Below are 13,759 nucleotides of genomic sequence, written 5' to 3'. Positions count from 1 at the left end.
TGAGAGTCCTGAGACCTTGTTTCATATAAGCAGTAACCTTCTCTGTCGGTGTGTGGTCAGTTTCCTCTTTGCTCTGCGATGTGTTTTTCACTGCGTGAGAACATGTGTAGTGTGAGTGTTTGTCGGTCATGGCAACAGTAACTATTGGTGGTTAATAAAAAATATAGCAGCCAAAAGCCTGTGAAAGAGAGTGAAAGACACTTATGTGCAAAAATAAAAGCCTAACTTTTCTTTAAGCAAAGTTGCTGCTGTTGTTTTTCTTCTGGTGACCTCAACCCATGCCTTGCTCTTTCATTGACTGTAGCTCGTCACGACACCTGACACCACGGGATGTCGAGTCGGCCGACCGGTCCAGATATTTGGCATGCTAGATATTTGTTTGGCGTCGGCGACGCATCAGCGAGCCTCTTTGATGCATCGTTGTGTAGTTCACACAAAGATCGCAGAACGCCGATCAACCGCTGATTTTCCCCCGATTACAGCCCTGTCGGCGAGCTCGTTAATTTGCCAATCGGGCTTAAAATCCTGTAGTGTGAACTAGCCTTTAGAAACCGTTTGTACATTTCAGAAAGATAACATAAGATGTGTTTATAGCATGAACATATGTAGTCCTACCTGGAGAGCGCTGTTCAGGAAGCAGCTGTTCTGTCCTGGCTCATTGATGAGTCCTTTGCTGGGGGCGATTGATGTCATGGTTCGTGGGGTGAATATACCCTGTAAGCCACTGCTGCCAGATGCAAAGTAGTTTCTTTTCCATGACATGGTGGAGGAAATCAATATTGCTTGAACTCTAAATCGTCCCTCTGCTCAACAATCCCAAGTTCATCTTTCCAAAGTAGAGGGGAAATGCATTAGCGTTGTATTCAAAATATGCAAGAAATTAGAAAATAGTAAAAAAAAATAAAAAAAAATAAATTAGTTCTGGGAAAAACGTTTATCCAAGGGCGTTGGCTTCTTGTTGTTGTCTTGCATCAGACAGAAAAAGCAAATGCCGTCTCTCGGCCTTGTTAACTGCTCTCTGGGATTTGGTTGTGGAATTTCACACCGCTATACTCAGTATTCTGGTTTGTGTGAGGTGTGGTGATCTTCACTGCAGCGCTCTGTGCTACACCCTTAAACAGAAGCAACAGTGTGTAGATTGACAGCAAGAGTCTCGTCCTGCTTGTAAACAAGTGTAAATCTTCACAACACTGTGTATCTGCAAAAATAAACAGAAATAAAAATGTTAACAATGTTATCTCTTTACACTCAATCCAATCTAAAGTTCATGCATTTTTCACGTGATTTGCAGCAGCAAACTGAACAAGTCATTAATTTTCAACAAGAGTTGCTAATATTCAGTGGATCACAGAAAGTTTTACTTCATGCAAATGGGCAGTGAATTGATGCAGCAATGTCTAATAGGAGTGAATACACTGGAGCACGTCATCTCTGAAATACTATATTGCAGCAGAGACCAAATGGATTTAATGTTATAGTGTCTGATCTCCCTATTGATTTATGATTACATCACTATGCAATCTGTCTCTGCTTACATACAGGGATATAATAAAATGCTGCAAAATTAATCCATATATTACATAGACACAATAAATGGAAACATTTTTAGCAAGAAAACTAATTGCTTGTCGGATTAGAATGACATTTTTTATCTTATGTTATCTCGTTTGATTTTCAAAAGCAATGGTATCATCAGGAGCAGGAATAGCAATAGCAATAGTCTTCAGCAATAGACAAATGACCTTCCCAGTCGTTCTTTAGTACTGATATTAAACTGCTAATAAAGCATTAAAATACATATAGGAACCATTTCATCCAATTAATTAAAAAGAACTAAAGTCACAAGATGGAGACTTACAAATCAGACACTACTGTGGATTTTATGCAGTTTTACCCAGTACAAGAATAATACTAGCATAACTATAAAAATGTGTTCATATAGGCTATCCCTGATTTTTTATACTTCTTTCATTTTAATATAAAAAAAAAAATTGCTTATATTTCAAGATTTTCCATATTTTCCATAAACCCACATAGTTCATAGGGGATAGTTCACCCAAAAATATAAATGGTCAATTTCCTCACCCTCAAGTTGTTCTACACCTCTATGATATTGTTTCTTCTCCATATCTTGAAGAACATTAGGAACCAAGCAAAACTGGTCCTCCTTGATTTTCATTTTATGTTCCAGAGAATAAAGAAAGCCATTCAGATTTGGAATAACATGAGGGTGAAGAAATTATGACAGTATTTTGGTGTGAACTATCCCTTAGAGCCACTTATGGCGCTTTTCCACTGCATAGTACGGCACGGCACAATTCAGTACAGCTCACTTTTGGCGGGTTTTCCACTGGGAACAGTACCTGGTACTTTTTTTAGTACCACCTCGGTGGAGGTTCCAAGCGAACCGTACAGTTACCAAAACGTAACGTGTAAACTCTGCTGATCACTGATTGGCCAGAGAGAATAATCTCTGCCTGCATCATTGAACTTTCAGCACGAGACACAACAGACCCGCTAGATTTAAATCAGCACAGTCAGCGAAGGGTCGAACGCAACTGTTTTGAATGAGCACACCTTTTTTAAACAACCAAAAAATGGCTGTTTCATTGTCTGTTGAGGAAGTACAGATGTTCCTCTCTTTGATAGCTGAGGAGCGGATCCAGCAAGAGCGCGATGGAGCAACGCAGAATTAAAAAAATTCTCAGGAGTCACGGCAGTAGAGGCGGCGCAATTATAACGACACGTGAATAATCCCGCCCACTCTAAAGTGGTACTAAACTGCAGTGGAAACAAGCCGAACCGAGCCGTTCAGAGTCGTACCATGCAGTGGAAAAGCGCCATTAGTGAACTACAGCAATAACAATTTCAGTATGTGTGAAGTGAGCATACACTCGCTCTACAAAACACAAACAGTGACGTCTTAAATTTCCTTTACAATCTGACTCGGATCTCAACTTGCTGGCTAAAATAACACTTTGGTGCAGACAAGGATTTATCTGTTTGTCCGAGTCCAAGCCTGCATACAGAACATCCCCTAGCTGAGTGTTGATGTGCTGCTCCGACACATGACTTAAACCTGGTACACACCAAGCCGACGGTCGGCCGTCAGGCAGTTTTTGTTCGTCGGCTGACGAAGTTGTCTCAGTGTGTTCCGCGCTGTCAGCTGAAGTTGGTCCTCGTCGGCTTGTTTTCGGCCGATTCGACATGTTGAATCGGCGTCGGAGCTTGTCGGTCAGTCGGGCCATCTGATCATTCTGATTTGCTGTTCAGCTGCCGAACCAGTGCGTGAGAAAAAACTCCTACTTGGCCGTCGGGTGTCGAGCGTCGGCTTGGTGTCTGAGGGCAACTTTGGCAGTCTGCTTTCGTCGCCACTAGTTCGTCGGCTCGGCCAAGTGTTCCGGGCTTTACAGGCTGACCTCCCAGACACGACACTCTGACATAACTCAACAAGTGATGTGATAGTCAAAGCTCTTAAACCAGTCTCAAACTGGTAGGCTTATATTAGCAGCACTTAGCCAAGCAGCGAACTTGCATTAAGGTGAAAAAGACACCCAATGAGGACCACATCCATCGCCTGTAACATTTAGATTGTACCTCAAGCTCCTGACAGGAAGTTTAAAAGTAGCAGCTTCGAGCAGTTCCTCTCAAGAGTTTAGCAAATCTGTCTACGTCCATCACTGTCTGATGTGCTTTTAACAAAAGCAGACTTGAGGGTAGTTTTCAAGGAATGCAGAATAAAACAAGAGAGGGAAAGACAACAGAAAGACAAAGGCCAAAGACTGAGAGGAAAATGCAGACAGAAACAAAGATGACAAGAGCCGAAGTGAATGGACGAACAGAAAAAGAAAAGGGGCTGATAGAAACTGAACTGAAGAGAGAAATTCTAGTAAGATGAGTGTTTATTCAGCTGTGAGTCAGCAGCTGACCTTACACTGCTGATGTCAATGGTTTCCGTGTGCGTTTATGGCTTTGAAACCACATTAACGCCTAAATTCGCCCTTAAAATATGCCTTGCCTATAAACTACATGGTATAATGTCCGCTTTCAAACACCCATCTGCATTAGTTTTTGGAACAGATTTGTCATGTGACGATTGGGAAAGCAACTGATCTGTAGCTCTCTACAGATATTGCAGACCTCATTGGACCATGTACAGACCAGTGGTATTTACACTGTTTGGGGAAGTCACCCAAAAACTGCTTACTTAGATGTCTCTGCACATTAAACTAGGATAGTAGAGAACACTTTAATATTGAAGAAACACTCATGGTGGGTTCTTTATCCCAGGTGGACTGTACTGTGCCTCTGCTTGGTCAGCAGGGGGTGAAGTAGGTCGAATGGCAGGTCAGGCAGGCAGATTATCCTAATCAGACTGTAGATTATCCTGTCTGGCAGAAAACAGAACTAGTAGTGTCTACTGCAAGGTCCTCATTATCTTCCAGACAGTGGCTGAGACTGTCTTGCTGGGCCCCGTAGTAAATTCTTGTAAACATGGTTTTGGTGAGCCACAAGCTGATAAAGAAGCATAGGGTAAACATACCTATTAAGCTCACCAAAATCTACATTGAGACAGTTTTAGTGCACAAGATATTGGTTTCAGTACAAAAAGATAAGTTAAAATAAAATATTAATCTCTCACACAAAAATATTACATTTTATTTTAAATGAAAAAAACATTTCAATTAAGATATACATAATTAAATTCAAAAAGCCTGGCTGTGCTTAATGGGTACATTTTTGTACCCTTTAACCCCTTAACTGTCAAAAAAGTTATAAAAGTTTAAATTTACTGAAAATAACATGTACGATACTATTATTACTATATATTATATAAAATAAATATTTTACAAAATATCTTTTCATCCAAATTTGGCATAAAATTAAAGCCATGTCTAATAAGTAGTGTTTCAAATTTTAAGTTGATATAAAAAAAACAGGTTACTATGAAATTTTGTTTAGGCGTTATACCACAAACAGCCACCGGGTGCCATTCAAACCCCATTTAATTTTTTTTTTATGCACTTTTCTGTCACAAATGTACCAATTTCTCTCTCACTCTTACACCCCTGCCCTGTTCCCATTAAGCTCACACCATATTTTATTAAAAAATATTGCTTATTTTAAGGAAATATTTTAAAGAATAATTGTAAAAATATATGTTTTTGAAGGTACAAAGTCAATCACAAAAAAAATGGAAAACTAAAATCAATCATAAAACAAGGCATTCAAGGCGATCAGTTATTTATTCATAATGAAGTGTCATTTAAGCACATATCAACATCTAGACTAGTCCACCTTCAGCTAAGTAACATTCAAAAATCAAATAAAACAAACCAATAAAACATTTCATTCATGGGGATGAACACAGAAACTAGCCTCATTATGAAACCTCTTATTAAATGGATGAAAACATATCTATAGTCTCTTAAGACTGGAGTACACTGCATGATTTTGCCCTGATTTTCCACAGATTTACAGTCTGGAGAAGTTGATGCTAGTTGCCAAAGATCAGAGCCAGTCTGCAGATTTAAGTTGACAGAATCCATAGCAAATTGATTAACTTAACTTAAAGTGACAACCATCAGTTAATATTTAAAGTCCGTTTATGAAGTATTTACATAGACGTTCAATGTGGAAGAGCTTAAAGAGAGCACACTGAGCTTAATGGGAACAGCAACAATTTTTAATAAATTTCATGTCAATTTATAATATTATGGATGTAAAAGCACAAGCAAATAATGCCTGTGAAGTAATACAGTATGTTAGCGTAGCACACAATCTTATACAGCTAGTCAGCTAACTGTGTTCTGTAGCATCTGCGCTATGTTGCTAAAACTATCTTTTGGATCTAATGTAATTATTTCCCACATCCATGTTCAAGGTTATAATATGCAAAAGTTTGAACATTAATCTCTTAATTTTACAATAAGTAGTGAAACTTACCCAAAACAAAGGCTTAAACATCTAAAAAATGCACATTTAAGGGGCTCCTCTTTTGGTGAAAGTTTTTAGACCGCTTTCAAAACGGCCGCCAGACAGAGTGAACACATGGAGACTCATATCTCAGTGTGCAATGATCCGATTGACTTGAAATTATAGGAGGTATATAGTACACATCAATTGGTTAAGACATCAAGTAGGATAATACTTTTTTTTTATAATCTGATCTCAAACATGGAAGTGTGCTTAATAGGTATGTGAGCTTAATAGGTACGTTTACCCTATCTCAGAGATTCACTCAACATCCTTAAAATAAGATGTGCATACGGATGGTTTTTGTTTTTTTAATTGTTGAATGGTGTGAAATAAAACTAACTCGTACAATTTATTGTCAAAATTGTAAATATTTGTAATAATTATGTATAATTAATAATATAGTATATAACTGTATGCATCCCTTTGATGTTTCCTGCATCACAGCAGACAATCTACAGTGCCAAGAAATCATATTTTACTTAAAGTCCACATGCCACAAAATGACAAAACACAGCGACAAGCTGAGAACAAAAGCAAATAAGACAGGGTGACCAGTGTATTCCAATTCACAAACAACCAACCCTTGTAAACCTAACAGTTCAAACGCACTAACAAAGTTATCAAAATGAATCAGTCTGACAAACCCTTCCCTGTATGAGGTACATGAATCAGCCAGAGTGGTTAATGAATCAATATCTGACTCACTCTGTCTCAATCCTACAAAAGCTTTGTGTACTTAAGGTTTGTGATACAGAAATCATTGTAACTATAGACAGTTTTTTCATAAGTGTAGTTTAATAGTTTTTAATAATAAAAATAAATACATAAATAAACCACAATTAAATCATTAATTGTTTTATTTTTGCCTTAAACTGAATCATTACAGTAAGCCTATAATAACCGTTTATATTTTAGTGCTGTTGGGACAGATTTTGAATGCAAGCGTCATTCACTTTAGCATGTCATATCCGTAAACAGAGAAAAGTAGCTCTGGCTAGACTAACACATTTATTGTGCAAAAGTAGTATGAAGCTTAAAGCTGTCACAATGAGTAAGAAATACTAACCATGAACTTCGCAACACAGCAAAACTCCTTTAATCAATGATTGTAAAGACAAAGAAACTCCAAAAGGGCCAAAGTCAGCACTGGTTTGGCTTTTCAGCGGTGGCGAGAACAGAATGGATTTAAAAGTGACCTAGAGTTGACTTCTTTCTTATGCCAGGTATAGACAACACAATTTAGCGCCAGTTTTTTGCTCGCTGACAGTTTTCTGGAGAGCGCGGACGAAAGCCTTAGGCAAATTGTGGCGGTTCACGTGAGTGACAATTGCATAGTGTGAATAATAAAAATGCAATCTGAGAGAAGCACCGATGCATCACCAAAGCCGAAAAATGAAAGAGGAAGATGCAATGCAAGGAAACCTTCAGGGGGTAGGAGTCATTGTCTTTTGTGATTCTCTGTATCACTTCTCACACATTTTGCAGGGGATTCTTCCTAATTAAATATTTTGTAATGCGTTTCCCCCAGTCACCGATTCGTCACGTAATGAGCAAACCACAGCAACTTCTACCCAAAACAGGTGTGTTGTGTGAAAGGAACAGCAATATGACGACTCTTAAATTGTGTATTCAACAAGTAAGTATTTTATTTAACGAACAGACAGGAATTTAGCTTTTTGACAGTAGTTTGTGCTCATTATAAAGTGTCAGCTATTGTAAAAGGTCATTTCATTATGGGTTGTTTGTAGTGCTGGATTTTATTTTCAAGAATGGACCACATTCATTCGTGCAGAGCCAAAGCACAACCAGAACAATGTTCTTCCACAAGATGCATGCAATTATTTATTAACCACTAGAGGTTAATAAAGTTACAAATAAAAAGTTACAAATCTATTACAGTATCACCCTTCTCCATTCATGCCACCTAATCCGAGTCTGAATTTGGGGGGGCAGAACACATCCTAATGGCTTCTGACAATTGCTCCCATGGCAGTTTGGCTCTACTCTGTTATGCAACATGATAGCCTATGGACGACATCCAGCTCTTCATCCCACTGCCCAATGTAAGCCTCTAATCACATATGATGCCTCAACCTGGCTTTAGTCCAGCATCACACGACTTCACTCTCTGGCCAACAGGCCACAATTTAACCAGCAGTCACCTCGCACAGACAATCAATGCTGAGCAGCAAGCAGTTTCTGCAGGCCGCAATAAAAAAATAACAGAAGAGGTCTAAAAGAACAAAAGATCAACTGCATCCATTGCAGATTTAATTTGATCAAATAGGTTTAATAAACTTTGGGGCCTGACGTGAACTTGTGTGTCAATTGCATCTGCAACACTGAGCAACTCAGCATGTCCCACAAGCCTGGCAGTTTCCATTTTAGGAAAAGCCAGGAAGACGCAGGTGACAGATCCCCTGACCCAATCTAACATAAGGTGTCACGGGATTATTCCTGCAATAATAGACTCTACAGAGAACAGCAATGCCCATTTAGCCATCAGGGGTGAGAGAATTCCATTCCTCCCAGCCGCCACCTCTGACGCAGCTATATGACATTTTCAATCCAGCAGGGCACATTTGTGCCACTAATGAAGTCTGTAATGTCTCACTGGCGAGAAGCCTCACACCTCGGTCTGACACCGACCACTTTGCCAAAACTTCACTTGAACCAACAGTGAGAAAATATCCAACAGGGACAAATGCTTGAGGGAAACATGTCGCCAAGCGACAGTGCGGTTGGATGAGCCTGATAGACTTGGCATCCCATTTCTATTACTGAATGTGAATGATAAACAAGCGAGCTATCTGGCCAAAGTGTCGCTACAGTTTACTTTAGCGAAAGTGATTTAGAGACCGTTTCGTCAGAGGCTTTTTGCCATTTTATCTTTGGATGTCAAATGAACAATGCTGTTCGGACAGATTTTTTGCACAGGCTTGCGTGCGGCAAAAGCTATGTTTGGGATTTTCTCTGTCCAGTTAATTATATTAATAAGACATAACTCTGCTTACGTCATCAGCCTTAATCTACTTTTAAAAGGCCGCTTCTGGAGTGCAAAAGGACAAGAAAACCTTGAATGTTCACACTAGTGGCACAGGGTGATTTGCCGTCTGACAGAAGTTTAGTAGGATGATAGGAAACAGGAACAGGCCCATTCCTGAGTGATACGCTCTCCACCGTCTCCATCAGACCCAGACTGACATCATCCCGCAGCAGGAGCCCGGTGCTGAGGAAGCACAGGTCCAGACTGGAGCGCAGTTATTTTCCACTAAACAAAAATAAGACAGGGTGGGTTGCGGTTGCCATGGAGACCTAGACCTGGTGCTGTTTTTGGAAGGATGAGGTGCAAGCACATGGGGCGGTCAAGCACAAGATACAGCCAGGCACAAACAGTGTCCTTATGTTTATATGTCCTATTCCAATACTTGCATCCAAGATGACTTAAGCATTTATTTAAAATAAAATTTTAAAAAAATGACATTTTTGTTATACAATAAATACTGAATAAATGCATATCATGGCATGGCACAGACCACATGGCAGGGCATCAGAGAATGTGACCCATGGTTGGAGAATTTAGTTGTTCTCCTCCAAGCATGAGCCAGTAAGCATCACTTTGGCATGGCACAAGCAACTGCATTTCCCTCGTACCATCTGTGAAGCTGTGAGGCCACCTGAATCTGGGCCAGTTTGCAACAAACTCTCTCTCCACAGCACAGAGAGAGGCTGAGAACACAAATGCAACTATAGGGCAAGATTAGCCAGTCGGTCAGTAACCAATTTGGTCACATCAGGATTGGCTTCAGTGCTGTTACAACAAGTCCATTAATTCAGCTGTAAGAAACAACAACCATTTTTTTAAATAATCATGAATGACACCTGAAAATAAGTTCATACATATCATCATCCAAATGCTTTGTCACTTTAACAAATCCATCAATGCCAATCTTCTGTGTGTCTGAACAAGCATACATCCCTGCTATACAGCATGTAAAAAGTAGGATGTCCCATGAAGCCCCATGGAGCTAAGGAGCCGTCAGATTCAAAAAGCTGAAAACAAGCAAAGTCAAAAGAACTGTAGGGCAGCTCTTTTTAAGTTCAGGTCAATTGTTTTTGCAGCATTCACCAATTCTCAGTTTTTACAACTTATAGACCTTTAAAGACAGACCTACTGTGAGCTACAATGTTGTTAATTGATGGTATATGCTTTTATTGAAGCCATCAGCCTCCATTAATCGAACTTATTTTTAAATAATCATGTTTAACAGCGAAATTCCTGGTGACATTACCCATGATTCTGCAAATAAAAAAAACACTACTTGGTGAAAAGAAATCAATTCTGCTAAACAAATTCTCAAGCACCCACCTACTCCCATGAAATACTGTGTATAATTGAAGTAGGCCTAATATAATTGTCAATAATTGCGTATATGTGCGTATTTTGCAGTGAACATTATTTTTTTAAGTTATATTTTTATATTATATGAACATCATATTTTTTATATGTTTCACCATATATAGGGACAATGCCAATATAGCAGATGTAGTATCTATAGGAATATTACCTGCATACCTACAAAAGTAAATCAATATATTCTTCATCAAATTCAGCACAAATGGTACAAGAACTCATGCACAGCGCTTGTCATGTTACTGTGGCATTACTATCAACAGGCTTTTTTTCCCACGAGCCCTTTCTTTTGTGTGCCAAAGCCTGTTAGTGTGGTCTGTTTGATCTGGAGCTGACCCGACGAAGGGTTTAGCCAGATCTCACATTAGTGGCATTAGACATGTGACTACTAGAGCTGGCCTGCAAAGCTTTACGCCAGTGACTCTTGAGCAGCCTACCCACCTTTTTTACGATTAAATCTATTACACTTTAAATAATGGGTGGAACTTACGTCCTGGATTCGGACAGCAATTAAATCACCAACTACCCCCTGTATATGGTGAAAATTACTTACGTCCCCCTGAGAAACTATTACCGTCCGAATCGGGCTTAAGATTTTCTGAATACTCTATTTTTATCCATCAGGAAAACAATGTAACTTGGCATTTTAATGTAACATTGGTATTACAAGAATATCTGTGACAAGAGCTCTTTTCAGTCCACTGTGTCATGTCCTTCCTGATCATTTTATTTTTCTTTTCCAATGTAACAATATGGAGAAGACAACAGATATTCTCCTGATTTAATGGACATGTCCTAAACATGAAAGTTTCACTTTATTGCACTAGGAATACACTGTTATTCTCCACAAGCCCTCACTCACACCTCTTTCCTGTTTTTTTTTCTTCCTTTCTAATCCCCATTAGCAGTGTTTAATGTTTCTAAAACGGTGAAATACAATTTGTTGTCTGTCAGAATGGTGGAAAGATCTTTGAAACATTCATCAATGTTCTTGAAAATGATGTAACATTTTTAATTTACACAACACACAAGTATATTACATGACATAGACTTATTACTACATTTATATTGCTGTGAAGAGACTTGTTTGCACTTTTGGGGTTATTCATGGTCCGCTGAAAATTATTTATCAATGATTTCACATGTTTAAGGTTCCTTTTGATGACTGATAGTTGAAGGGTGTGGAGTCATCTAGTTTTCGCACACCGGACCTTTAAACAAGTTCACTGGCAGTTTCTGAATGGTCACAGTTTAACAGAAGTTACTCCCATAATTCACACAAAGCATTAGGTGTGTAAGGAAAAAGCATAAGGAAAAGGCGGTTATGCTGCATGTAGTAGCACACATTTAAGCATCACAAAGAAATCTGAACTACAATTCATGACAGAAATGCCTTTATGCACTGCATTAACAGTTACATAAACACTCCCATTTCTGAGCAGACCATATTCGGTTTTCAGATTTCAGATTCAGTCACATTCTGTCATGATATAGGACATTTAACATCCTGTCTACTTCAGCATTACACAACTTCCTCATGTAATCACAGATCCCTCCCTGAGAAATAGTAAACTAAAAAGAAACGGTAAAATCTTGGTATTATGATCCAGTTCAGCAGGTGCATAACTATAAAAAAAAATAAATTAAAAAAAAATAAAAAAAAATCTCACACCAATCAGGCACTCAACAGGTTACAATTTGAGATACAGTTTGTTTAAACATTTTTCTCTCACATGAAATCCCATCACACAAGTTCAGACGTTAAGCACTTGTTATACGCGTTCAACTTTAACTTTCTCAAGATAACGGTTAACGTTACACCAAACATTCTCTGAAACCTCAAAGCTGCGTTAAAAACACTAACTTTAGCGCTGCTATGTCCGCGAAAAAATACAAGTTAATCTCAACAAACTCTCAACTAATCTTCTATTTACAACATTCAGGTTTACAGTGCGCTGAAGTAAAACCTGTAGCGCTACATTTCTATTAAACCCTCGCACATTTCTTCAGGTTTCAGTACAGAAAAAAGAAACTATATACTTTTATATGAAATGCTTCCTCTGAAACATGCGACTGCGTCTTCTTCAGTTTTGCTCCATTGGGATTCAGGAACAATACGCGTCTGTGAGGAATGCCTGAGCTATCTTTCTAAACTTTTCGCCATAGAAATGTTTGTAAAACTCACCAGTTTCATTCAAAACTGCGTCCGCACAAAGTTGTGGGCGAAACCCTTGACAACGGGACCGTTCGCTTCAGTTACCGGTATCCTCGCGAGCTCCGGATTCTCCTCAGCACATACTGCGCGCGGGCGGCGCGTTTATTGAGCTCTGTGATAATGCAGAGACTGGATGGGGGAGGGGAGGGGCGGCGTTATTACCTGCAGCCCCTGCCCCCAGACACACACAGAATGGGGGCGGGTGAACTACTGAGCAGTGCCCACCCTCGAAAAAGGATTTTTTACTTCATGCCTTTTATCTTTAAGGGCACATGCTAGTGCACACTAAAAATCACATTTAGCATATATACCTAATAAAACTCAAGTGATGACTCATGCTGCACTATAACTTTTTGCCCAATCAAATGTGAAGTGAAGTGAAGTGAAGTGACATTCAGCCAAGTATGGTGACCCATACTCGGAATTCGTGCTCTGCATTTAACACATCCAACGTGCACACACACACACACACACACAGCAGTGAACACACACACACACACACCGTGAACATACACCCGGAGCAGTGGGCAGCCATTTATTGGCAGTTGGGGGTTCGGTGCCTTGCTCAAGGGCACCTCAGTCGTGGTATTGAGGGTGGAGAGAGCGCTGGACATTCACTCCCCCCACCTACAATTCCTGCCGGCCGGAGACTCGAACCCGCAACCTTTGGATTACGAGTCCGACTCTCTAACCATTAGGCCACGACTTCCCCAATGAGCTTCATAATAATTTTCCTCCCACTCTGTGTTGGGGTAAGGCACTACAAGTAACAATTACTTAATCAGATTACTTTGTTCCAAGTAACTAGTACAGTAATGTATTACTTTTTAATTTAGAAGAAAATGACCTATCTGAGTTACTTAAAATAAGTAATGCCAGTTACTTTGTTTCCCACTTATTGACTGACAGCTCTTCTGTCCCCAGAAGTAAGAGCAGAGGTGTTGTGAACATGTTACTGTAGTTCTAGACTAAATGTGAACATGCATTTAATCATCTCACTTGCACAAAAATAGATTCACTATTCCTCAAAATAAAAAAAACTGTGAAATGCAAAATCAGAATATGATGCAAACCTGCAATTATTGAATATGTTAAATAACACAAATATCCTTTATGTATTTAAATCCCATTTTATTAACCAATGTCTTTGC

At 39.2% G+C, this 13,759-nt stretch overlaps 1 protein-coding gene across 1 annotated transcript in view; it reads right to left on the bottom strand.

The window, feature by feature from the left end:
• Positions 1 to 12,739, bottom strand: part of LOC306884339 (ubiquitin carboxyl-terminal hydrolase 54-like) — a 53,863-nt gene extending 41,124 nt beyond the window's left edge. Inside the window, exons 1-2 of the mRNA XM_079440114.1 lie at positions 12,579 to 12,739; positions 616 to 1,198 (exon numbers count right to left, since the gene is read on the bottom strand). Coding sequence (XP_079296240.1) covers positions 616 to 762 — 147 coding nt within the window. The 5' untranslated portion in view covers positions 763 to 1,198; positions 12,579 to 12,739. The remainder of the gene's footprint in view (positions 1 to 615; positions 1,199 to 12,578) is intronic.
• Between the last annotated feature and the right edge of the window lie 1,020 nt (positions 12,740 to 13,759).

Source organism: Barbus barbus, assembly GCF_936440315.1.
Source record: "Barbus barbus genome assembly, chromosome: 18".
Taxonomy (NCBI): domain Eukaryota; kingdom Metazoa; phylum Chordata; class Actinopteri; order Cypriniformes; family Cyprinidae; genus Barbus; species Barbus barbus.
Note: the sequence above shows the minus strand (reverse complement) of the source record. Positions and strands in the feature narration are given on the sequence as shown.